General features: G+C 38.7%; 1 protein-coding gene across 2 annotated transcripts in view; it reads right to left on the bottom strand.

Moving 5' to 3' along the window:
- The window catches only part of MOCOS (molybdenum cofactor sulfurase), a 257,223-nt gene that overhangs the window by 12,862 nt on the left and 216,480 nt on the right, over positions 1–27,881 (bottom strand). For both annotated transcript variants that reach the window (XM_066185278.1, XM_066185269.1), the window contains 7 exons: positions 25,962–26,078; positions 22,938–23,381; positions 15,893–16,055; positions 9,519–9,600; positions 5,213–5,337; positions 4,510–4,615; positions 463–589 (listed from right to left, as the gene is read on the bottom strand). In XM_066185278.1, the coding sequence (XP_066041375.1) occupies positions 463–589; positions 4,510–4,615; positions 5,213–5,337; positions 9,519–9,600; positions 15,893–16,055; positions 22,938–23,381; positions 25,962–26,078 (1,164 nt within the window). The remainder of the gene's footprint in view (positions 1–462; positions 590–4,509; positions 4,616–5,212; positions 5,338–9,518; positions 9,601–15,892; positions 16,056–22,937; positions 23,382–25,961; positions 26,079–27,881) is intronic.

Genomic DNA, 27,881 nt, shown 5'->3' with positions numbered 1-27,881 from the left:
AATTAGAAATATTTCTTGAGTGAATAGACCATGACTGTTCACTTGAATTCATGTCCAGTCTTTTGGCAATCAGTTGCTTGATTTGCACTAATGTGAGGTTATATTTGGACTAGTGTGCTTAACAGCAACAAATATTCTCTGCTGACGTGCTGGCTAAATATCTGCTGTAAACTCTGCCTCAAAAAAACCTGATTACTATTTGGTTCAGATAGATAAAGATAAGAAATACTATGAATTATGAAATTCAATAGAAGTGTGGAGAAATATGACAAAACCTCTTAAATATATTGAAGTATGTTTGTCACAGGACACATCACTTTTTTTTTACACACTTCATAAATTTCACTTGCACAAAGCGTGCTGCCCATATTTTAGTCAAAGCCTTGCAAAAAATGGTTTGTCTCCAGGATCCAAGATGCTTTGTGATACACTGAGGCATGGACAAGAGAAAAAAGGTCACACCTGGAATTGCAGAGCACCTATTGAAATCTCAGCCCACTCTTCCTCTTCAAAGGACTCTGGTGCACTGACGACAATGTTGGCACGGAAACGTCGGATCAATTCCTCTATTTCCAATGGCTCCTTCAATCTGTCTCACAGAGTTGACAGAGCACAAGAAAAAACAAAATTATTAACTAATTTTGCACTAGATGTTTGTGCTGTAAGAATCTGGTGGCTCATGTGATTAACAAACGCTTCTCCAGAATAACCTGGACCAAGTTTTACTACAAAGGCTATGGAAATGGCACAATTCAACTGTAATTTTTAACCTCTCAACTACAATATATAATCCTCTAGGTGGCTTCTTCGGAGGTGTAACCTGGAACTGTAAGTATGAAAACATGAAGATAGGTGATTGTGAACCATGCATATGAGAAAATTCCTGATTTGTTATCATATGTAAGACTAATGGTAAGAAATAAAAAGATCTTCTCATTTAGCAATCATTTGACTTGTTAAATATTGTAGAAAGAGCAGCTTCTAGAACCAAAGACAAATGAAACTTTATTCTGCACATGCTGAAGTGTCAGAAGGGACAAAACCAGAGGTTGCTGAAGGTGAAAAAGGCCAGTAAAATAATTTTATGAGAGAATATATCCCTCATATTATTATTATTTGCCTTTGGTAGGCAGCAGATTGCACCAAATGATAGGTGTTTTAAAAAAAAAAAATCTTTGTGTGGTGATATCTCCCCTTTTTTACAAGCATTTGAGCTGCCAGAGTGTAGATTTGTGTCAGTGCAGAGAATCTATATGAGATTGAAAGAGCAGCAGACTGCATACAAATATCAGAAATACTGCTGCATCTTCAAATTGTCATTCTTCACTCTTCTTCTAAAGGAGAACTTGAACAGTACCAGAAAAAAAAAATACACTGTAAAATTTGCCAGAGGGTTCTCTCAGTGCCACTGTTAGTAGAGAAGAACACCTCTTTTTGCATTAGCTGTTAAGGACAACTTTGGGATATGATATCCTGCAGCAGAGGCAGGAACCTGGGTGAGCAGTGAAGAGAGGAACTTCTGTCCCAAAAAAAAAAAAAAAAAAAAAAAAAAAGGAAAAGAAAGCAGATACTGTTTAAAATGTATTTTAGTTAGAGAAAAAAAACCCCATACAAAATCAATGTACAGGGAAAACTTCACATCAAGCAGTCTTGGCAGAGGAGGCCTGTTAGGTAAAAGAAAAAAAAGCTTGGTTTTATTTAAAACAGTCTGCAGGATTTTCTTTGGCAGACAAAAGTGCATAAGGATAAAGTGCCTGTGCAGACTTTCAGTCAAACCACAGAAGCCCAGCCCTACCAAGCCCCGGTGTTCACAGGGGTTCCAGCAGCCTGGGGGTAGAAGGTGGGATGGGAAGCTGCAAGGTTACAGGTTTTTCCTCAAGATCCCACAGGTAATCCCATGGCTGAGACATAATTTGTAATGAATGCAGGAGGTGGGAGCCAACAGGAAGAGTAGATTATGCCAGTGCTCATACAAATGAGGAAAATAGCAGTTACTTGTGAACATGCTCAGTTTTGCTGATGTGCTTCCCAGCTTTGCTGTGCGCTCTTGGAGCTTGGCTGCTGTGGAGCCTCTAGTTTTGAATGTGTTCTGCAAAATCTAAGTGCCTGCCACCCCAGCCTGTACTGGTGGGGGCATCAAAAGCCCCAGTAACCTCAAAACTGGGCCTGCAGTGTCCTGAGACAGCTGCTGAAAAAAACCTTCAAGCTCCTACTAATCTACCTCTTGCTGCTGAACTCAAAGACTGCAATACCCCTGCCCCTGACCTCCCTGCCTTCAACCTGCTTGGGCTCATGTCCAGAATACCTCACCTCTCTTGCACCTCCCCGAGCCTGCAGAAATGCTTATAATTACTTGGCAACATGTATCTGAGTAAAGTTCAATTATTTTTCCTCCCACAAAACATGCATTGGTTGGATGGAATGGCAGGTACCTTCATCCTGCAAATCCCAACATGGACCTGTTTTGAAAATCAATGTAATGTGCCAAAGTCAGCCTAGGTGCTTTGGATTTTCACAGTAGTGGGCTCTGTTACCTATATTTAACAGGCAAACCTGAAAATTAATATTTATATCCTCAGACTTATATTTCTAACAAGAACATTTGAGCATTAGGCCAGGCCATAGGGATTTTCATGGAGGTGGCCTATAATGGAAACACCAGAGAGACAAATGTCTGCAGGTAGCCCTCCAACAGTACGCTGCATTCTAATTTTTAATTGAATTTCTGTTTCTGTTTTAGATCACTTCTCAAGAGTCAAGTGCAAACTGGAAGAATAGTTTTTACTTATGGAATGTACAAAGTGAAATTGTGAAAACTTAATTGAAAATTGAAATTGTTTTGTAAAACTTAGTAGGTTTCCATTAAGCAAAAACAAACCCACATGCCAAGAAGCTAAATAATACTTTCTAAAACCCCTCCAATATATAATAAAGACCCATAAGTCCAGATCTTGAAAGTACATTGGATAGTTCAATATTTGCAAAGTTCATACACCACGATTTAGTAATAGTGCAAAATGAGGATGCTGTATATCTGAATTTATTTCTCCAGCATCAGGAGGAGGCATCACATGGCAAAATGCATGGAAGGGAGGACACTTCCAACTCATGCTGCAGAGTGGGAAGCAAGATGCTTCTCAGTCACCACTGCAGCTCCAGTCACATCTGGAGTTTCCTTTGAGGAAAGGGAGATTGCAAGTCTAGCTGTGCTGGAAGATATTAGGAGTAAAATCAGTGTATCATCCGACATTGAATGTTTTACTGAAGTTCCTTGTTCACCTTTGTCCTCACTTGCTGCTTCTTACTCTTCATCTTTGCACTCAAATCCCATATCTGGAAGGTTCCTCACTAAGTCTTACTATGGCAAAAGCCCATCCTGAGTAAAGGATGTCTGCAACAAGTGCTCTCCCAAGGAAATGTAACCCAGCCAGTCATGCCTCACAAGAAAGCATTGTCACTGAGAAAAGATAGTCAAAACACTGAGGGATGGACTGATTCAAACCTTTTCTACACACATTTCCCATGATATTCTGAAATTGCCCAGTTGCTTTCTCTTAAAGAAGGAAAATCCTCAGACAATGCAAGCTCCAGTGGTCTTAGTGATGCTTCATTTAGTCAGTGGTTTTAAATCCTGAAGCAATATACATATCCTCCTACAGATATATAGATACATATATTCCTCTTCAGGAATTTTCAATGCAGGGGACATGTTTGGTGAGCGACTAAGAGGAGAGAAGATGACTCTAGGAAGAAGCAAGCGAGAAGTTTTGAGAGACAGGAAAAGGGGGCTCAGAGACAAATGCTGGGGGTATGGGATGCAAAGACATAATGGAGGCCTTGAGGGAAGACTTTTTGTGGAAGTTGAACCTTTCCTAGTTACATTCAAGGAACAAAAAATTCCTATAGCCAATATATGAAAATTTGGCTGGTAATGGGTTTGTTATCTTTGAACTATGAACTATGGACTGACTCAGCGTTTCATTTGCTGCTTCTATCTCCCGCTTTTGTATAAGTAAAGCCAAATTAAATTAAGAAATAAAATTATTCCAGTCCTAAAAGTACTTTTAAAGTATTTCTGTTGTGCATATTTACTCTAAATCTTAATAATTCTCATGGGAGAGAAATAGTTCTCCCAGTAGTAAGACTTTATTTTTTTACCTGCCAGAAAATTAATGTTGAGAAAACCTATTTGCCCTTATTCCTCTGACAAATAGAAGCTGTCTGGTTCTCAATAATATCTTTCCAGCAAATCATTTGACAAAAAATTAATTTACATTTTCTTAAACGTGATTGGTAAGACAGATGATGCTCATCCAAATTTTCAGAAATCATAAAATAATTAGTAATTATAGCAGTTTAGTAGCTATATATTTTTCTAATATTGGAAAGTAACTATCTCTAAATTTCTACATAAATTTCTATTATAAATTTCTATCTATATTGGCATCTTATGGCAAGATTCTGGAATGCAAGATTGCTGACAGACATTTGGAGACAGAGGCATCTTACCTTGCAGAAATGTGTTCTTTCAGCTGCAGAATGCTTGCTACATTTATCAGGAGGTATTGTGCTTCATTCACAAGAGAGAGTGAGATGTTTGTAGCACATGACAGACCTAAAAAAAATCAATCCAAGATTCTAAAATGATCATAAAAATTACTAATTTCACCTAATCTTTCCTTTGACCTCTTACTCATTCTTATTACTAGTTTATTCATTTGGTTCCAGGCACTAAGGAAATATTCCAAGAATGCCCTCAAACCTTCAAATGATAATGATGCCATGCAGTTAGAAACTGAGATAGAGTTGAGAATTTATCCAATTTGTAAAATAGTTTACAAGGGCAATATCTATGCATTTTCAATGCTCTTTCAATTTCAGTGCTCTATCAATTATTTTTATAATGGAATTTACTCTCTGAAAAAATTCTTTGATTCTTAAATTTTTATGATAATTTTTCCAAATGGTCATTGAGTTTCCAGACAAAATCATGGTCATGATGATAACTTCCCCCCGCATACTGGTGCACTATTTTCATCAAATCTAACAAGTAGAAAAGAGCAAAACGTCCGTTTGGGTATAACCATACAGACTAGACCAATACTGGATAACCCTTTCAACCTTTATCAGGGTACCTATATACTCGGTGTGAAGTCCAAGAGCCTGGTGTTTGCATGAGGAATCACAAATATTTTTAAGAATGACAACATACCTTTTGTATTTTTCTGATGTGACTTGCTTTTCACATCTGAACTTTGTCTTATCAAGCGACATGGACGACCAAGAAATGTAGAGAGCCAGCCAGCAACTCTTTCTCCACAGTCATATGTTTTTACCCTATTATAAGAAGAGAGGAAGTTTAAATTTGATTGCCCAAACATTAATTTGCAAAACAGAAGTCAAACTGTGATGATGTTTACTCTGCTTCCTTCAATACAAAGTACAGAATCCATATTGTCTGATGAATATCTTCGGTAAAGATGCACATGACTCTAACTGCCTGTTTCCTCAACTTTACTCTGTTCCCCTTGAAGTAGACTTTTACAAGATCTAATTTAGTTTACTACAGAAAATTACTGTGGAATAAAGGATTAATCATAATGCTGAAGACACTGACTCTGAAGCACAGTAAGTGGTTGCCTTTATAACAATATTACAATACTACAATACAGTATTACGAAATAGTCACACTCTGGTCTGTACTGCTTACTAAAAACAGAGAGGAATGATCTGAGTTCAATTTAAGATTGCTCTGCTGTGTGTAATTTTTAATGATCCCATCAGGTACAATGATGTTACTTCTCTAATTTAATTCATGTTAGTACAGACATTTAACATTAAAACATGGCTCCACTAGAAGAGGTCAAGTATCTCTCTAAAGATGATTTCCATTACTTGTAAAATGTCTAGTGAGTTATGCAAGGGGGCAAAAGAATTGCCGAATCACCTTCTTTACCTGGATGTAATCTTTCTTAGAGGGACTTTGAAATCACCTCTCTCAGTCCAAGAAGGCCACAGATCAGACCACTGGCAATTGATCCTGTTTGACATTAAATTCCTCAGCCCTGAGTAAACTTAATGTCAATCTTCCAAATCCAGACTTGTAGTTTAAATCAGTTGTCTGGGTTTTACTCACAGATAATGGAAAGAAGCAAGTAGTTCCCATCTATATTAGACCTCAGGATGGGATGACTCTCACTGTGGGAATGTTCAACTCTCTATTGACTACATAGAGAGATTTGACTGATACCTAACTTTAAATGTAAGAGGAATATGGATTCCTATGCTGATTTAGGGAGGATTCCTGTAGCAAGGAAAGTGAAGTGGTTGTGTTCCTATGCTCACCCTGACGTCATGCCATGCCAAATAAGTTGATCTGCATGGAAACCATCTGCTTTGTGAAACAGGAAAACAGCTACTCTCTGCAAAAGGTGCTAAACCCCAGGATTGAGAGGAAGTGGCTTGGCTTTACAAAATGCTCTGTGGGGTTCAACTGAATTACACAGGTACAAAGCCAGCAGAAATGAAACCAACAAGATTTTATAATCCTGCACGGATCAGGTGTCTCTTCAGTGCTTGTTCTGAATTTTGAATTATGGTGCAGGTCTGCATCCCTCTCCCCCTCAGAGAAAACAGATGTCAACCACAGCTGCATCTAGCCAGTGATGCCCTAGAACTGAAATGGTGTTCTAGTATGAGTATGAGATGGAGGCACTGTGTCAAGAAAGAGGCCAAAAGGGGAGTGTCCACATGAGATTTCTCAGTCTGAACTGTGCCCTTGCCTGCCACTGTGTTAGGGAGAAGGCTGTTAATGAGAACACATGAATCATCCATGATAACGGTGCAGGTGAAACAAATTCCTCCAGTGTTTTTCTCCACCTTCACACAGGTTCTAGGGGTGTTTAAAATCTCTCCTGAGCCCATTGCCTCTGGCAGTCTGTTGGAAATTAATACTGTATAAATTAGGAAGAAAATTTTGCCCTGTTTTTATACACTTATTGCTTTGAGTCACAGCAGTTGAGTTAGAGATTTACCATATATATATACACCATTCTTGGTATTTCATCAAATGTCACTGTGTAGTTTTTGTATTCCAAGACTCCGGTGTTTTCAAATTGCTTTCCCTTATTGTCAGACCATTTTCTGAGCAAGTACTATCATCTCTTCAAGGTCTTAGTCAAAGTCATTCTGTTGTAGCTCAATTCTACTTGTTTTCTGCTTGTGTTTATTTTTGTGGAGTATAACTTTACATCTGTCAGCATTACATTTCATTTGGCACATGTCAGGCAATTTATAAAGGAGAGCCTATTTCTCTCTGATTTCACTTGCTGTTTGCCTTGAGTTTCCCACTCATCTTTCTATTATGTCATTTAGCTTCAGTGCATTGCAACTGGTCCCTCTAGCAGGGTAATTTACAGAACAAGAAACAAGGACAGATGAAGTCTGAATATTGATCCCATGAGATACAATACAACGGGCTCAGTTCACTTTGTTCTTAACTACACTTTTGTCTTCTACCACTGCTACACTTCCCTTGATCTCTTTGATATTGCAACCTGTCAAAGAGGAGGCTGTGTCCCTGCTCATTTCAGTAGAGCAGCAACCTTGAGCATTTAGGGTCTTCTGCAACATCAATCCTATCAACATTAGCTTCTACTTTCATCTGTCCACTGGTAGGCATTGTACCAGAAAACCATGTTCCTCTGATGTGAGCAGTACATGCTGATGGACAGCCCCTTCTGGGGTGAAGGCTAACGCAGATGAATTGCTTCAGAAGGAAAATTTGGGCTCATTAAACTTCCGGGGCTGCTGCGAAAATAAATTGCCTCACATGACTGCTTGCAGATTCTACATCGTGTACTTCTCTCAGTTATCTCAGTCTAAATTCAGACTAAGCCAACAGAACTGGACCAAATAACAGCATCAGAGCACAGAATTAATAAATAGAAATTCACTAGGTGTTTTCTCAAATAAAAGCCTTTTAACAAAGACTTTTTGTCCCACTTCTCACCTTAGACACTTTGCAGAAAAGACCCCAGACCACAAATCACCTCCTGTCCTCTTGCAAAGTACTGTTTTTCTCATTATTTTCAGCCCTGGAGGCTCCTCTGCTGAAACACTGGAAACTGGAATCAATTGCTATTGGATCTCTGAGCAGTTTCAGAGCCTCATCAATGTTGTTCATCCTTCCTTCCTTCCTGTCTTGTTCATTTGCTATTCACAGTCCACTCCGTGCAATTTGTTTTCATATTCCCTTTCTTATTCCTTCAGTCCTTTCCTTCTTCCTCAGAACTCTAAAAGTTTTCCATGAAAACTTCCAATTTGATACAATAAAAATGACACAGTCAGTTACATGGAAGAGAAGCTACAATAAACAGTATGGCAACAAATTTTATGCACACAGAGAGAAAGATAACTCAGGCTGTTTTACAGCCTGTAATAGATGGGCTTACCATGGGGAGGCTAAGGATGAGTCAACACCAAGGGAAGTGGGACAGATGGTTAAAGCAAATGACTCTTGGGTGGATTCCACTACCTGAGGAAAATACACTTCTGAGGAAAAGATCCTCTTTATCATCTGAATAGCTACTAGAAAAGAAGGAGAAGATAATTTTCTGCATGGCTCCATGGGGAAATTGCCAGGTCTTCTGCTGGTTTGTTTATGTATTACTCACAGAAGCAAATGTAGAGGGTTACAAAGAATCAGTATACCTTGGTGAAAGGAAGACATAAATCTTTAAGTGGCTCTTTTAGTCGGACTTACCAAGAGACTCATTGAAAAGAAACATAGTAGATAATGCAAATGTACTTTAGGAAGGCACTTGATACACTTCCACTCAGAAAACTTAATGAGACTGCGGGAAGTTCTTAGAAAATATGATGAATAAACACTTAAGTTTATGGATAGGAAATAAATTTATTCATAATGCTATATTCGCTGAAGTGGTATGTCTCTTGATTAGAATTAATGTTATTTAACTTACATACCTGCAGTCGAGATTGTTAAGAGGACACTGAACAACATGGGTGGTCAAAAAAAAATTAAAAAGGGTTGTAAATATGGAAAGCTGTTTGTAACTTCAGAAGGTTCTAGCAATTTTAAATCCATGCAGTATGAAATGGGCAAAATTGCCAGCATCATTACTATTAAATGAGGAACTGAATTCAAGTCCTGCTGAGACCTCCAGTTGGCATTTGGAGGTAACTGGGGACATCGTCTCCTTTTCCTCATGCTTGGAGCAAGTGAAAAAAAAATCTCACTCATCCAAGACAGGGCTAAGTCAGTTTACTGTCCTTCCTCTCCTTTTTATTTTTTTTTTTTAATTTTTTTACTGTTTTCTATCAGACATGCTTGGCATGCCATCTTACTTATTTAAATAGGACCACTCTCCTGGTCCACTAATCATTCATTGCTGTCCATCATTTTTTCAAGGACTACTGTTTGTGTGCACATCTGTTCACATTCTGAGTGCCACTAGAGTGATTTTCAGCATCAGCACCTCTCTGCTCTCACTTACCTGTGTGAACAGACTTTACTCTCACAGATCACAGCCTCTTTTCCAGTATTGTCTTCCAGTGGCACAGATATTGGGTCCACGCCTAGGTGGGCAGAGAGTAAGTCTTATTTAAATAAAAAATTGTGAAGAATAATAGGGTCACAAAAAAAGTTCTTATTTTTGCTCCTTTTCACAGTCACAGCATCCTCACAAACAGCAAATAAAAAAAAACTTTTCTTTTTTGCTCGAATTATATTCTCTGCCGGCAGGTGGCTCCAAATGATAAAACAATGAACAAAGGCTGCAGATGACCTTGCTACTCAAGGCATTTTTAAAAAATACACAATTTCAGCTTTGAGTAACTTCCTTCTCTCTTTATCTCAGGCAACAAAACTGGAACAGAATTATGGCCTCAGCCACAGTTTCTGTTGACAGGATAGTTCCTCTGACAAGTCAGAAGATGGTGTTCAACACTGTCATGTTGGAGCAGAGATTGAGTGATCTGAAAGATGAAGGAGGGGGGATGAAAAAAAAGAGACACAGTCTGCTCAAGAAAAGAAATATACTGTTAGAGAAAACTACAATAATTTAAAGACAAATGTATGGAAAACTGTGAATGAGACAATTATTCCCATCTATTCATCTCCAAGTTTAAACCAGCTGAGGATTCTCTGGTTATGATCTGGTTAACAGCTTCTCCCACATTTTTCTCATCTTGAACAGAATGAACCAAAGAGATGGAAAGGGTACTATAGTTTACTAGAACCAAAAGAAAAGCAGTACTACTTTTCTTTCTGTTAATTGAAAACAATTAAGAGAAAATAATCTTAAATGAAGAACGAAGTTTTACCGTGTGGCTGCAGTGAATCCAGGTTTTCCATTACACTGCAACATGTATTAACCAAGATTCTGACCCCTCCCCTCCCCGCTCCCCGCCCCATTTCCCAAAATTATAACCACACATTTTGATATTATATAATATTGTAAAACAAATAAGAATCATGCTCTACCAGCTCCATGATATGGTAACATCAAATTGGTTTATTTTCTTCTGAAGAATGACATATAACATGACTATCGACTCTGTTTCATGCACGTTTTACAAAACAGAAACTGGTCTACTTCTCTATTTCTTTGGTTAATTATGTTAGTATATATCATAAGTGAAGACAGAGGGGGAAAAGTTTGGTTCACTTAGGAAAATAAACATGTAATAAATGCTTTGAACTCCCCTGTAAAAACCTGATGTTATCATCTTATCAACTAGAACTCTTGGACTTCAAAACAATTAAACATTAGCATCATTCCTTCTGGAAAAGAAGAGTTTGAAATATTTCATCCTGCATGCACTCTTAACTGTTATATCTTTTAAATACTTTCTAAGAAAGGCATACTCATAAAATTCCTTAAAATAGAATTTCAGGGCTTTAAAAAGGCTTTTATACACCAGCAAGTGTATCACATTTTATTAAATAGTACACATTTTACAGTGATGTTTAGGTCAGTTAAACACTGTTAATTACAATTTTATTCTATCTTTAAGGCAAAAAAATAAAGTAGAATATTGCCAGTTACTAAAACGTAAAAGCTGTCATCCTGTTGGTCATTTGCTTGATAATAAAATTCACAGATGTGCTCACAGTATTGATATAAAAAAAATCTTATCGTTATAGCTCCTATTTTCAGTCAATGAGGAAAATTAGAGATCTGTTATTTCAATAGACTGAAATATAAGCCATTCATGTATATTCTTTCATCAGTGTATGCACTTAATTCCCATTATTTTTATTGGCAGTAACACATGACTATTTGAAGGCACAATAAACTCCATAAAGTGCAATTAGCTGCTCAGTTTTGCAAGCATCTTTCTACTCCAATATTTTAAAGTGCCTCCTCGACACTCAGAATTTCTCCCACTGTGCAGTGGCAAACTAATGCCCAACTTGCCAGAGTAATGCTGATTGTTAGCTAAAATGGAAAGAGAGAAATTAGTTTTTTCCAGAAATGTATTCTCAGCCAAATTCTGTTTGGATACACATTTGTGTAGGTCAGGAACAAGTGCAATGTAATCTGTGCTCCCACGTATTTGATGGAGGAGGACAAGGAGATTTCACTTGATTCTCACTCAAGTAATAGGATTTCTGGAAATGAAGGCACTTGCTCCTGCCCACCTTTAAGTTACTGGGAGCTAAACCTATAATAACTTCAGTCAAGACACAAGAAGTATTTTCTCTCCATGGGGGATGATTTAGAGTTAGGTACACTGATTTTCTCAAAGTAGGTTCTGTGATAGCAAGGCTTTCTTACACTCTTAACAGTAAACAAAATAGGAAACACCTGTTAACAATCACATAGCCTAAGAAATAATCCTGACAAAATTAATAGATGCAGTTTCTCAAAATTAAAATCTCACTTCCCCTGCTAAAGAAAAGTACAACCAGTGAGAGAGTACACACAAGCCCTTCCTCTCCCTCTGCTGTCACTTAACTCCTTTGTCAAAGATCCGGGAGGAGCTGGAGCTCCCCAGCTGCCATGCAAGCCAACTAATTTTGCAGGCATGCCAGGCAAAGATCCTAAGACTTCAGGTGCCTTTGGGCTTGTGTAGAGCCCCACTCTGCCATCCTTGCTACCCACACTGGTAGCAGGATTGCGTAGCTGGGTCGGTCAGACAGCACGTTCTGCCCATCCACAGCTGAGGCTACAGAGACACCCAACATGCAAGCGTTCAAGAACGACCCAGAAAGGGTGTCTCGGTGCATAGAGAATTGAGCAAAAGGTGTTAAAGTAGTTACAGTCACACTAAGTCATGTTGACAAATTTTTCTTGGACAGAGAAGACAGAGAATATGAAGCCACATTGAAATAAAATAGCCATAAACAAATTTTCCGCTAGCGAAAATTTCTAAAGGGAGAGGAAATCATGTGCCTGGAAGGGAAGAGGGAACAGACTCATTACATTTTAAAAGTGGCACAGATAAAGTCTTCACCATAACCTAATAGTGTAACAGCAAAAAAAAAAAATGCTGTGTACTTCAGCTAGGTGGGATTCGGCCCACTCGGCTTTAGGCACTTACCAGAGGCACCTATTCCAGCAGCACAGTTGCCTTAGGCTCTCTCTTTTGGAAAGAGGCGCCTCCAGGCAGCCAAGCACGCTCTGAGCGGGGATCTTTGCCACAGCCCGCTCCCACAGTGAGGAAAGCGCAGAGAGCAGCGGCACTGGCAGAGAAAACACAGTGGTTACAGCGCCATGCAGAGGGCGGGCGGCCGCCCGACTGTGCTGGTCACCCGTCACCTGGGGCCACTGGGCCCGCACAGGCACCAAAGAGAGGGCATGGCAGAAATGGAAAGAACAGAGAAACTCAGCACAGGGACTGTGAGGGTAGGGGGAGGAGAGATGGAGGAAACAAAACTCGTCTTGGAAAGGTGCATGCTGCTGTGGCTGAGGAAAGGTAGTTTGGGTGGGTGGCCTTCCATGCGGATGAAGGAACAAAGCAGGAAAAGACGTGGAGGTGGCTGTTAGTCAGCAGGCCAAGAGCTACGGATCTGAAATAACATCAGCCACCAACACAGGCAGTGAAGGTTCTGAGCTTCAGAACAACCAACCTGGCTGGTTGAAATGGTGCCTTAAGTTTTAGCTTTCGTGTTTTCCAGATTTTGTGCAGCCTAAGTGTGCAGTTCTGAGCCTCATATTAAGTGTTAGTAAGCTCTCTTCACACAGTAGGTAGACAAAACAAACTCTTTTCCTGCTGGAGACCAAGGACAACGAGTACAAGTTTTAGGCCCAAAAGCATAAGCAACAGAGGACTGAAGAGAGAAAACAAGAAGGATGAGACTTCACAACCTGAAGCTGTAATTGGACAATTAAACCCCAATATGCAAATGGATGAAAACTTATAAAAGTGTGAGATCTTGCAACCGGTCATCCGTTTTGTGACCATTTTAAGTCCACCTTGGGTGTAGCGCTGGTCAGGCTCTTTGTGCTGCCCAAGGTGTATCCTTAAAGGCCTTTCAATAAACATCTACTTTAACTCTGTTCAGTCTCTGTTCCAGCTCAGCCTTCCCAGGGTATCAAGCTGAATTTCACTGCTCCCCACCACATGGATCACATGCAGCATTCAGCTTCAGGTCCTCCGTTAGCAACCAGCTACAGACAGGCTGGAGGAGTGGTGACAAAAGGAGCAGGGATTAACGTGGCATTTTCAAGGGAAGAGTCAATTTATTAAATTAAATTTGTCTGCCATGAAATGGTTTAAGTGGAAGATATAACACTGACCCATGTTTGTGAAGGGATAAAAGAAAAGAATTAAAAATTTAACATCAAAAAACAAATAATGGATTTAGATAGCAGGTAAGAAAAAAGAAAACATAATAAATATTGAAACAACTTCCTACAGATTTATCTGCTCAGTCTTACCCTGCTGATTTGTATGTGCTCCCATCATTGTGCCATCTTAGGAGCAGTAAGCTCTGGAATACACTCCCCAAGGAAAAAGGAGCCAATATCTCACCATCAAGAATTTAAAAAAGAAATTCAAAAAAGCCACAGGTTGCAAGAAAACCATGAGGGTAAAAAGAAGCAGGACTACTAGAAAAGAGGGCCCAGATCACCTCGGGCTAGGATTTTGGTAGCTAGAGTCATTATACAAAGAATAAAATGACTCATTCTTACACACTGACTGTACCAAAGCAGACTGTAAATAAATGGCCATGACATTCCTGTTAGAGCACACTGATCAACTACTTTTGGGTAGAAAAATGATCAATAGACTTGGACTTCTGTGGGGAAATGGTTCTCACTTTAATTGGAAGGAAGGCAAATGACAATGAAAACGCCAAAAGACACACAGTAAAATGTAGAATTTAATGGCAAATCTCAGCCTGGCACTAACTGTGGCAAGAGATTGTAAATCTCAGTGTGAAATGGGTGCCTTGACTGTCATTTTTGTCTGAGAGAACTTCCTCCTGATGCCTTGAAGTATGTCAGGTGCTACTGACAGGCATTATTGATAGGTGAACATACTAATGGGTATGCACTTCTCTGAACAAGTGCTAGCAAGGAAATGAAATGAAGAACAGACTCAGAATGTTCAGAGGGAGATGGTAAGGAAATAAATCTCTGGAAATAATTAGTTCTGAAGCACTTGATAATTTAAAAGTTGTGGGAGAAGGCTATCTGTGCAACTGTACTACAGAAATTTGAGGTGCAAGGTGCTCCACATAGAATTGAAATGAATTAATGATAGATTTTCAAAGAAATAGTACGGAGGAAAGGGGGAAGGCAGCAGTGTATGTGCCAGTGAGCAAGTCTGGAATCCCTAGGAAAAGAGTAGATTGTATTTGGGACTGGAAATACAGAAAATAGCACATAATTAGTGGAAGTATCAAAATGTACGTTTGAGAAACCTATTTCAGATAAAAAGAATCAATGAGTCAGATTTAATTCTATGGAGAGTGCTCAGACAGTTGGAGATGACAACAACCTGAATGTGCACACAGAAAGGAGACTGTGGTTACAGATCCACTCATATGAATCTCTGATAAAGGGTGAAAAATCTGAAGATAGGTTCCCTTGTTTTGCTCTATCTGCTGAAAATGTGGGCACATATATTATTAATGGTTAAGACATATGGGCTGAGTAAATATTGGATCCCAGGGAAATGATGAACACCATTCAGACACATGCAAACTCATCATTAGTAACGACTTTTGTGGAATTCAAACCTGTTCCAGTGTTCAGTGGCAATGGCACTGTTATGAAAATAAATAATTTTCACCCCTGATTAGCAAAGATCTTTCTTTACACATAACACTTTTTTTTTTCTTTCCCCCTCAGCAGCAAATAAAAAGGATTTTGATAATTCCCAGGAAGCTCAAACATCATAAAATATTTGCCTGCTAGTGCAAGTATTTAACTCAGTCAAATAACGTCTGGTCCTTATTTTAATTTGTACTAATTTCCACTGAAGACTCTACCCCTCTAATCCCACAGATGGAAGGAGGAAGAGAGATACAAAATGGGAAGGTTTTTGGCCAAGGTGTTTAATGTTAGACTTTTTTATCTTTGCAGCATTAACAATCCCTTTAGGCTATGGGGCTTCATGCTATGGAGAGACACTAGTTAGTAAATTTCCATATCCGTCTTTCTCCATCCTGGAGCATTTCCTTTATGATTTCACATAGGGAGTCACTCTGCCTATCCCAACAATAATTTAGGAAGCCCCCCAGGGCTGCATATAACAGGTTGGGCTTTCACTGCCCACAGCTGGCACAGAACTTGTCCCTAAAGTCACAAGCAAGCATGCACAGCATTCAGTAGTTTGGTGGGAGCATGCAGGTGTCCCTGCCTAGAAGTCTGACACCAATAAAGAAGGGAAGGAAAGGATATTGTTTACTAACCTTCTGCCTGAATGACCATAATTTTTTGCTTCAGATCAATTGAGGGATTCACAAGACACAACCTTGGCTCCTGTTTCTGAGTCATGCAGACTCCATTCGGGTTTACAACCATCCAGTTTCGGTCATACAGCAAACCCTGGTTTCCTACTGGCCATTCTGTAACCTGGGGAAGCATTAGGAGGGGGTACAAGGGTTTAAAAAAATGTTAGCTGCATTAATAGATTCATGCTAAAAAGAAAAGAAAGGGAAAAGAATCCATTAATGAAACTTGTTGAAATGAGAAAAACTTATGCAAGTCTATGTCAGCTTTTTATTAAAAAAACCCAACCCCTTAACTGCAAATCAAAGATTTTAAAAAAAAAATTGCTCTAAGTTATTACATATTATCATACAGTTTAACAGAACTATAAGAATAAAAAATCTCCGAAACACTCTGAATACTGTCTTCAATTTTATACACATCCATTTTTAGAACCCGTTCTCCCAGAAATTTTAACTTACAAAGCACAGAAATTTTATGGGAATTTTGTGAATTAAGGCAAAAAGAAACAAACAGAAAGCAGGAAAATGGTGAAATACAAAATTCTGAAAAAACTTGTTTTTCATAAAATGGGATCACTTTATCAATTAATCCATTTGAGAAAATTTCCACCCCTGAAGCTTCTGGTTTAGCTGGGAGAATAATAGTTTCTTTAGATTCCCTTACAACAAAACACATTGTCATCTTGCTATCTGTTCTTTCATTACTTCTATAATAGTCTTTACATTCAATAGCCCATACGAGCGTATTGTCCTTGCTTTCACATACATTTTTCTGGTGAAAAGAACATCTGTTTCTGATGCTACACAGATGGTTATCTTGAAATCCAAAAAGAGAGCAATTTTAGTAATGCCTTTGGGTGACATTAATATCTGCTGTCTTCTCCAGAATGTTAAAATATTAATACCATTCTTGTAATATAAAGCTGGCCACTGACATATTCTTCAGCTCACTTATGCTCTCTAGTCACAGCTGAATATGGGGAAAAGTTTACAGCTGAACTTCGTTGAATTCTTATGGAAAAGCTGAGTACATCTCATTTGAATTAGCCAACAAAAGACTTCAGCAAAAAACTATTGAGTAAAATATACGTCAAGCACAGGCTGATACAATGACGCATGTCTGGAAGCACTGGCTAGATTAATTAAAAATCACATTTTTGTTTATCATGTGATCGACCCAAAACTTGACAGAACCTAAAATATCTCATTCTTACAAACTTTTCCTGTTTTTATAAAAGCCTGCAGTAGCAGTTTGACACCGACAGTCTGACTATAGGAAGCTAAGGGCAGGCATGCTAGAACTGAAAACTTAAAGCATCAAAGCTGAACTCAAAATAATTTCACGCAGTGCTACCAACTATACTGAATACAGAAAATAGGAAAAGAAAATTAAGAGAAGAAATGTGTTCTATCAACCCACTTGATTTATAATATTATTTGGCAATTTTTTATGCAAGTGTGGATGAAAAATTCAGTGATAAATAGAAATTTTAGGTCTGACAGTGTCGTCTGAAATCACACTATCCAAGTACCTCAAAGTGTCAGCACTGCAGTTATATGTGATCCTTTGTCTTGTCTTTTTTAGGAGAGGAATCATAGCCCAAAGACTGCAATATCAGCTGAAGAACACACTTCTGTTATTAGTGGAAATTATTCTTTGGAGAGACCAGAATTTTTGGTTATCCTGTATAATTAGTCTTCAAAATGCATTTGAACAGCTGGTGATCATCTGAGAGCTACAAGAATTTCCTGCTAACAAATCTCCCTTCCAAAAAAGAAGATCATTAATTGGTAATACATCATCCCATGAATCCAACAGATCTTTAAAGGATTTGCAAGATATAGAGAGCAGAATAAACTAAGAAAGCAGAAAAATAGAAAAAGACCACAAAGTTTCTCAGTTCCCTATTGCAACATTCAGTTGTTTTGACTCCACTTCAGGACAGCAATCTTATTCAGGAAATAGCTTAAGTGTTTGCTTACCCTTCACTGAAGGCAACCTCTCTTTAAGCAGAGCTTCAAGTAGTTCTTACATGCTGACAGGCATTAAAGGGTAAGCCCATCTGACTAGCTAGCTGATATTTGGAAATAATCAACACCTTCCACTCAAGATACCTCTGAGTGGTCCAAAATAATGGCAACTAACTCCATGCTTCATTCCTACCACGAATGTGATGCAGCACATGACTACAGGTCCTCAATCCATTTTTTCCCCACTTTTCTGGTATTTGCCATTGTAGTGAGAGTTACACATGTGTGTCCCTGTCATGTCATGGATATCCTTTCTGCACTGTCAAGTGCCCAACTCCGTCTCCACTTTTTAGCTCACTGTGTTGCACATGTTGCTAGGACCCTGGTAAAGAAAGTTGCAACAACAAAACAACAGTGCCCTGCTTTAGATGGAGAGTCACAGACGGCTCTAAACAGCCAGAGCTGGTTTGCTGCTGATACTGACGCTGGAGATGAGCGTGGAAGAACACATTCATTTCTTCTCTCAGCACTTAGGCCTGTGGCCTGTGCAGAGCATATCCTGCCCTTATTTCAAAGAGGCTAAAGGGATTGTTAAATAAAGTAAAATAGAGCAGGTTAGCATATGTGGCAGTGAGCAATAGTGCATTATATAGCCTGTAATGTGATTCCCTGCGTGACTGCCTGGCCATCTCTGGCTACTGAGACAAATTAAAAGTGGGAGAAGGAAAGCAGGGAGAGCATGGTTTTACTGACAGATATCAGCATACAGCTTCATTCCAAGCATGGCAGCAGATTATGCAGCCCAGGAGCATTCAATGTAAGGTCTTCTCTACCTGTCAAGAGGATCGTTGCATAATACAGCCAGTACTTGGTACTGTCCCATCTGCTTTCATCCATCTTTTCTTTTTGCAAAATAAAAATATCCACTGCGAAAACATGTGGGGTTGTTAGCTTTTCTTTTTATTTGAGGATTTTCTGTAAAAATTTTTGGCCTGCATTTCTCCAATAGTTCACAGTAATGGCATCATGAAGGCTAACACAGTTTTTGAACACATTAAAGGAATCACTGAAAATGCTTTAAATTATCTAAGTTTAAAAATATTAGTGGTCTTACATATAATTTATCCACTGATCACTATGAATTTGCATTGTATTTTAAATTAAAAGCCAGTTTGTCTTCTCTGTTGAGGTGCAATTTTTTATACTCTCAAATCTCCTACAAGAATAATAAAGTTATTAATTAGTTATTAGTTTAAATTCCTAACCTCTTTCACTGGGCACATTGCATTATATAACTATGCAAAAGTCATCAACATGAGAGATGTGCCTGTTTAAAAATGCATGTTTAAAACACATTTTTTTGTTGGAAAAAGGAAAGTAGTCTGGGATAGAGGTTTCTCCTCTGCTTTTCTCCATCTGATAAAATATTTGTTGAGAAAAGAAAACACATTTGAGAAGTTGAGTTAGAAAATTCGGCCCTCTGCTTCCTGCACCATGTGTACAAAATCCGTGGGACACCAGTGGCCAGGAACACTCCATAAAATTGTGCAGAAACCACCCAACCTGCAGCAAGCTTACAATCTCCATGCCAAGTTTCATCCTCCCAGCTGCCAAAGCACTGTGCACTCTCATTTTCTCTGGAGGTCAAGAACCTCTCATACTAAACCACTTAGAATAGAACAGAGAAATCAGAGTTTAGGAGAGGAGGAGATTATGTGACTCTAAAGAGGAGATCAAACAGCTGTGAGTTTGCACTCACATCCTCCTCAAGTTTGTCCTCCTGCCACTAATCATCTATCCTGCAACCAGCAAGTCTGTGGGCAGACTTCACTGACAGATGGGCTGAGTCCTGCACACAGTTAGCTGGAATTTTCCACTGCACATATTATTTTAGGAAAATTAAAGTGATCATTTAGTTACAATAAACCCTAGTTGCTGCACTTGCTAAAGATTTGACCTCCCATACCAGTGGGAGGCCTCCACTAGAACATACAAATCTGTGAACTTCTGATCTCAAGCATCAAAGCATTACAAGGTGAATGAATTTACTACAGCTCAATATTTGAACCACTTTTACCTTTTCATATCAGCTAGCTGAGAGCTACCCTATAACTGATAAACATGGAGATCAGATTTTTAAATGGGAAAATACTGTTCTAAATTTCCAGCAACTACAAAGCATCTAAAGCTAATTTAGATTAAGAACAAGACCCTGAATTTCAATTATTGGATTCCAATCAAAGAATAAAGCCACGCGATTACTACTTCAGAAGTTTATGCATTTCCTGAAGTAAGGAGATAATACAATATAAAGTGTGAAGTCTGTATGAAAAAAAAACAACTCCGCTAAACAAATGACAAAAGCATAGTTTTGCATATGATTCAGTCTTTTCAAGATAAAGCCTAGACATTCTGGTATAATCAATATTTTAGATGGCAAAATGATTTTCAGGATTTGGTTCCATTTAATGGAGGTAAGGTTTCTTCTCTAGCATGTCTTGCTTCAAACTCCATTGCATATGACATACATTTTTATCCTGTTTCAAGGTGATACAGGCTGAAGCTGAACTAATGACATATAAAAACATATATACAGATACATATTGGAAGTTAGTGCACTCTGCAGGGTCTGGGTCCTGGCAGCCATAGCTTTCTATTCTACTCTTACTCATTGGGAAGAGACTAAACCACTTGGTGATTTAGAATGGGATTAACTGAGTTTTAAAGTTCATTTTACAAATGGTGGTCTGTAAAATGGCATTTTTTTTCTCTTCTATAGGCAGACAGTGATATTGGCAGGTCTTTCACAGGCGGTTATAACCGTATGACAGGTCTAGAAATTCCAGTCAGACTTTTGGGGAGAAAAAAACATGAAGAACATCTGGTGGACAGGGAGAAGGTCACAAAAGCAAACATATTTTTTGCAGGGATTTACTTCAATACAAAAAACCCATCAAAATCAAAATACTCTTTTGACTTCAACTCCTGGCCTGCTCTCCCAATGCAGTGAAAGCCCTTTCCTAGTGGATTTGTTAGGTCAACTTCTACTGTTCTTTCATATGCACTCATGTACCTTCTATAATCCACATGGAAACCATGTGGAAATGCACAAAAAATACTTTTTAAGTAGAGGAGAAGAGCTAAATGCTCTTTATAGTGAAATTCCACTCTCTTCCAATACCATGCACTAAATCCAGTATTTATTTAATTTTCTGTTACTCTTGGGCAATACAGGCTCTGACAGTGCTTAGATTACAGGGCTCTGATGTAGCTGAGGCTTTGTCATAAAAAAATCAAAATAGACTTCAAAAATTACTCTAGACATGCAAAATTAAACCCCATAATGCAGTTGCAGTTTTTATATGTATTTTTAAATTATTCAGATCAGCTAGCGTTAGCTGCATAATCTAAGTTGCCTTGGATTGCTCTTGCAGTCAATGAAAAGAAACAGAAATATCCAGGAAAATTTATTTCTCCTACTGCAGATGCCTATTTTATGCTAAAATGAATAAGCAGGTATCCATCTCTCACTGCTTACAGAACAGTGTTGAACTGTGGAGGTGGAAGCTGAGGTAAAATGATCCCTGCTTTCACTCTGGGCCCATGTACACATGACTGGCAGAAGCACTAGGCATGAGGCATGGGGATTTCCCCCCTCCATCTAGAATTGCACTCCTGTCTGCCGGGGAGTACCAGGTCTGTGCGAATTTATCACCTAAAGCTGTTTCCCCTCACAGAGACTGAAGAGGAGAAACCCGGCTCAGCTTGTGGGGAAACATAAGCTTTCTTTCATACTGAGGTATGTCTTACCTGCTCCTGGGCACAATCACTTCAAAGCTTTCCTAGTGCTGAATGTTGTGGCATGCATCTCACAACACCAGCCTGCCTGTCAAAAATAGAACTTAACCCCAAAGGCACATGAACACTGCCAACCCATTTCAGCAGATTCTACACCGGGCTTCTGTAATACAGCTAAGAAAACTGTGACACTTCAACAAAGGTTAAAAAACTTTCACATGAAATGGGCAATTAATTTGATTTTCTAAACAGTTTGATCTAGTGGGAGGTTAATAAGGGGTGGAAATTGTTTGTTCAGATCTCATTTAATGCTCAGGATTGTTCCTCTGATTTAAAGACATCATAAGCCAACCCAAATTTAAAAATACAGAGGTTTTGTTGATCATTTAATGGTGTCTAATTGCCCAACATCTCTGCACTGAGAAAGAAAAAAACCAAAACATGATCAAATTAGCTGAGAAGCCCTATTTGAAATGCAGGGGATTCGTCACTGGATTTGACCCCAATTTTCTCTCAGATGTGAGACACTGACCTACACCAGTAAGTTTTCGTAGGGAAAGTTATACCATTATTGACATTCATTAAATCACTTCCCAGTATGGTACTATGCAGAGTGACATTCTAGGTCATGTGTGGGCCATACACCTATTTCATCATACATTATTTAAAAAAAAAAGTCACAGCTAAGGTGATAATAGTATTAACTTGGTAAAAAAGCAATTAAAATCTTCAAAGAGTGAACTTTCAAATAGCACAGCAATACTTAAATGTCATATTTCTGTTGCAAACGTATTTTTAATGATAACATTTCTTTGTAATGTAAATCAGCTGCCTCTCAATTATAACATTTTAATCAAGTTATTTCTCAATTGCTGCCTACTCATCAATGCCTACAAGTCCATCACATTTCATTCTGTAAAAGAATACTAATTACTTGATTATATTTTGTTCAAGTTTTGCAAATCCAACCATTTTCTTCAAGACAGCATATTATGTGCAGATTTGCCTCTTGTGGGGGAGGGGAGCACAGAAGACACATTTACCCCTCCCCTGCAACTTCAGCCGAATAGAAAATCCTTCAAGGTAGCCTAACATGTGGGACTTGATCCCAGAAACTGGAAAAGAAGAAACACAGGTAGCCACACACTGCTTACTAGTATCACATACACACATCTCTGATGGAAAACACAAGGCTGAGCTGAAGAAACACTTCTGAATGGTTCAAAGCACATACCTCAAATGCAGAGCAGGATTTGATTGGGTAGAGATAAATTTTGGCGATGGTGATGGGCTTGTCACCTTTTCTACACGTTGGCACTGCAGTCTCGGACACAGCTGCTCTTATGCTTTCTGCCTCAGGCTCCAGTGGCTGCCACCTGCCAGTTGTCTTTGCCTCAGATGAAATATTCCTGAGATCCCTGTCAGAGATTTGCAGTACTGGAGACAATTTATCTGCATTGTTAAAAGAAAGGTGGTCATCTGGAACAGATTCTGTCATTGGCTTTGTAACTGTCTGTAAAGGAATCTCAGAGTCTGATTTGGAGAGTCTGGTGGCTATGATGAAATTCAAAAAAGTCTGTGCATCTTCAAAAGAAGACATATAGCCAAAGGATATTCTCACAGAACCAGTGGGACGTCCATCAACTAGGTCTATGTTATCTCCACAGACATGGCCAGCCTAGTTTGAAATACAAAGAAAAACAGAGAGCTGTCATGATACTTTGCTTTTTTTCTTTCTAATTTTATCTAGTTATTAATGATGCTCTTGATTCTAACCTGAAAATTTGTTGTAAAAAATAGAAGGTTAACTCATCAATACAAAGAGAAAATGAAAAAAAAAACCCCACTCAATCATCTTATGATTTACTCAGATTACGAAGATAATTTTGCTGCTTGTCCTATTCTACTCTAGGGAAGGAGATACTTCTCAAACTGTGATGTTATGCTCAGGTAAGTGAACAAAACATGAGACAGTTGATTTTTCTGGGGCAGTTTTCTCAATATTGATATCAGAAGAGTGCCCTTTTATACCATCAGTGGCTTTTTCAGGGCTTGTGTTGAATAGCCCAAACAGACAAGAACTAACTCGTCTGGGATAAAGCAGATACTTGAATCTAGAGCTCAGATATCCAAAGTGACCTTGGAATATCCATCAAATCTGTCTTGCTGATCCAGTCAACATATTGCTTTCAGATGAAGGGAACTAGTCTTTCCTCCAACACTTCCTCCTTTGAAGAGCACAAGTTTCCACTTGAAAAAAAATTGTTAAAAAATTCATTGAATGCCCTATAGTGACCAACATGTAGATACCCATCTGATACGTCTCTCATACAAGACTCTATGGAAAATTCTCCCTTAAGACCAAAAGTTCCTCATTCTTTAAGTGAGTCAGTGAGTGCTGCCACTCACCACCAGTGAAACAAGCTACAGTCCCCCTTTGTTCATCCCCTTAATATTAGCTAACCAATGGACTTAGGATTTAGTCCTACCTCAGCATCCTATTCCTTAAGCGCAGCAGCTGTTGGGGTTTTTTTTCCTAAGAATTTAATTTATTTACACATTTCTGTCACATTAAAAATGGACGTGTGAATAGTTTATTTACATGAGGACTTTTTTTAAAGCAAGAAATGTCACAGGACAGTGAACACAGATGCAATTTATGCCAGGAGAAATAAAAACCCTACATCTATGTCAAAGCATGCAACAGAGTAGTAAATATTCTAGTGCAGTGGGATGGAGTTTTTATCCTTGACAACAGAGCAGAAGCAATATTTGCAAAATTAGGTTGCGTCTGTTAATATACCCTTCTGTAACCCTTCTGCCAAGTATTGCTTGATTGACTGAGGAGAGAGGTTCCTACTGTGCAAATAAGTAAACGAGTTTCTACATAACATTCTAAGAAAACTAACCACACTTCTCCAGGGACACGTGAAGACAGAAATCCTCCCTCACAGGCATTTTATCATGTAAAACTTCATCAAGGATGGAAGAATACAGCCAGCACCCTGGGAAAAGATGAAACTGAAGCATATGTGGAAATAAGGTGATAAAAGATGCCTTCCTCTACACAGTAATGTTGTCAATAACTCCTCCTGATCCTTCTCAAAGCACTGATGGGAATGGAATGTCCCAAAATAACGACTGTGTAACTGAACCACCTCATTGTACAACCTTTGGTGATTAAGTGTCTCTCCATAAATTTAACTTTAGCCTATCCCCATTTAAATGATACAGACTTAAGTCACTCCCTCCTTGGCAAAATCCTCCTTGTATAAGGAGATCCAAGAGAACTGCAGCTGGTTATTTGGCATTTTTCACTTCACCAAAAGGGTAGACTGTTTTTTTGTTTTCTCAGAGGAGAGAACTTCCATGGCAAGTCAAAGCATCATTTTGCCAAGGAAGGTATTAAAGAACTGCAGCAGCCTTTAAGAACTTGTGCAGTCAGTCCTGCATAAAAATGTGTTTGCAAAATTATCTATATGTGTCTTTGAAATGATAAGGGAGCTATAATATAATTACAACCATTAGATTTTTTATTTTTTATTTTTTTTTTACCTTTTGAAGAACACCATTAATGAATTTTTAGATTGTTCTGAATTAATTTACTGTAATTCCACACTCTGACAAATATGCAGACAGGAAGCCTCCTCCACTTCACCGTAATACATCCTGCTATAAAGCTTTTAATAACAGCTTATGGAAAACATTAGTAATCTTGAAAACAGTCTTTACAGTCATATTCTAAAAATCTAATTGAGGTAGATGTCATCTAAATTTGCTTCATTCTCTGAGATTCACTGTGTATTTGCCTTTATTTTTTCCTGTCCAATTTGCATATGTATTTTAAATTGTAACACCCAACAGCAACAGGTCTACAAGACTTGAACACTACTACGTAGAATAATTAATTAGGATACTTAAACAAAAACATGAGAGGAATTGTCCAGGAAACTCTTTTCTGCTGGAAGTCTGGATATCATGCAATTTCCAAAATCAAACAAGAAGACCCAATTTCCTATTCTCCAATAAAATAATAACAAGCAACACACACTTCTCTGCATCCATCAAATGATTTTGTTTCAATATCTCATTTCAATGAAGCGAATTTCAGTTAATTTAGTTCTTTAACAAGGCAAGGGACTCGAAAGTTTGTAGAAAGCAAGTCAAATTTAACTGCATTCCTAAAGCCACATAGATTGAAAACCATGGGATGTGATACACTCCAGCTTTTAACTTCTAATCACATTCAGAAACTAACCTGCAGGTTCCTTTGGATGTCCTCATTGCTTATGTCCAAATGCATCTGGCAGGCTCCTGTGTTACAGAAGCAGCCTGTCCGAACATGTATGTTGTGGAGACTCGCCATGCTGTCCACCTTCCCAATCCAGCAGAAGATATAGGAGAAGAATGAAAAATCGACATTTTAAAGTTGTGGTCAACAAGATACAGTGTTTTAAAGGTAGAAATCAATGGATGTAAATCATGTCCCTAAACAATTAACAACTTACTGTAGCTTTTACCATTCCCATACAGATTTAGTATTTTTCAACTTTATTACTTCAACTAGAAGAAAACAGCAGTAGGAGCAGAGACTTTTACCTCAGCATTGAGCAACTACTCCACACAAAACACACACAGTCAGGTCCTGAGCCTGTAAATGCCAGTACATCTGCTGAATTTTAAAGCTGTGAACAGGTTTATTCACATCAGTGCTGCTAATTACAGACTTGCAGCCAGGTGTTATGCTGTGTCTTGACAGAGCCACCAACTGCAACTGCCTCTGAAGAGAGACTGAAGAGAAGCCTGGGGCACGTTTTCAGGTAGCTAAAGAAAACCTTGCACTCCAAGGATCTGAAACTGCAAGTCCTCATTACAGAAACTGATAGCATCTATGGGATTTTGGCACACAAATGCTGGAAGGATCAGCCCTTCAGTAAGCAGTAACATTTGCCAGGACAGGGAATGAACTGGAATATCTCCTTGAGTCTTGCACATACGACCCCCCAATCTACCAAGTCCCTGGTGCATTTCTTCCTTGTGCTGTTTGGTATTACACCATTTCTTTATCATCCACTGAATAGTGAATGGGCAGAAATAAAATACTTGATGACAAACAAGCATGAATAAATTATGGGAAGGCATGAAAATGATGTGCAAAGAGAACAGATGAACGTGCCCATATGTGCCTCAGAAGGAGACATATATATGCATGCGCTGGGAGGACAGCACTGCAAGGGATAAGCATTGTCAGGGTTTCATAGCACGGCTTAGAAACAAGGGAAGCACACCACAGGGATCCTCTTAGCACAGCTAAGAAACCATGGAACCTCACTGCAGGGACCTGGGAATGCTTTATATTGATCTCAAAAAGCAACAGCAGCAGCTGATAAGATTAGCTGAGATAACATCAGTTATTTTTTGTTGATGAAAAATGATGAGCATTCCTGGTCAAGACTGCAAGAAAAGACAGACAAATGCATGAAATCTGACCCCCACCTCTACCACAGAGTCCCAAAACAACCTTGCACACTTGCATTAACCCCTCTGTGCTTTTGCTCCCTTTCTACAAAGGGAGAGCTGAGAGCCCTGCGAATGACCATGCTGCAGACTCAGGGGACTCCGCTGCACCAGAGACAGAATCCTCCATGCAGGAAGCTTGGGCTCAGCTGGATGCACAACAACAGCTCAGCCTAAAGGGGCAGGAAAGGATGTGTCAACCAACCCATAACCACTTCTCTGTGAGCTCATGCTTCATCCAAGGTATCAGTATAGATACCTTCAAATAAGCTTTTGTAGTTGGCTTAATCTCTACTGGCTTTTGTTATTTTTAACATAAATTCCCTCTGTACAGGACAATGGCCCAATAAATATACCAAACACTTTCTGGTATAATTCAGTCTTTCTTCCATCTAGACATATCAATCTTCTATCTTCTGATCTCTCTGAGTTTAACTGTGTGCACCAAGCACCTTTAAAATCACTATCTCAGTGGCTAGAAAACCCAAGCCTTCTGTCAGAACTTATTCCATGCTGAAATAATTCAACCTAAATAGTATTTAGCTTTGCTAAAAGCAGATCAAACAGAGTTCTTGCTTTTTTTTTTTCATGTGTGGAGCATAAGGGTCTCTGCACAAAAATGTGCTCAATACAAAAAGATTCTACATTGCTATAGTGCACA

This window comes from Chamaea fasciata, unplaced genomic scaffold, assembly GCF_029207755.1.
Source record: "Chamaea fasciata isolate MVZ Bird 193981 ecotype frontalis unplaced genomic scaffold, bChaFas1.0.hap1 SCAF_1, whole genome shotgun sequence".
NCBI classification, from domain to species: domain Eukaryota; kingdom Metazoa; phylum Chordata; class Aves; order Passeriformes; family Sylviidae; genus Chamaea; species Chamaea fasciata.
This window is presented reverse-complemented; position numbering and strand designations above follow the sequence as displayed.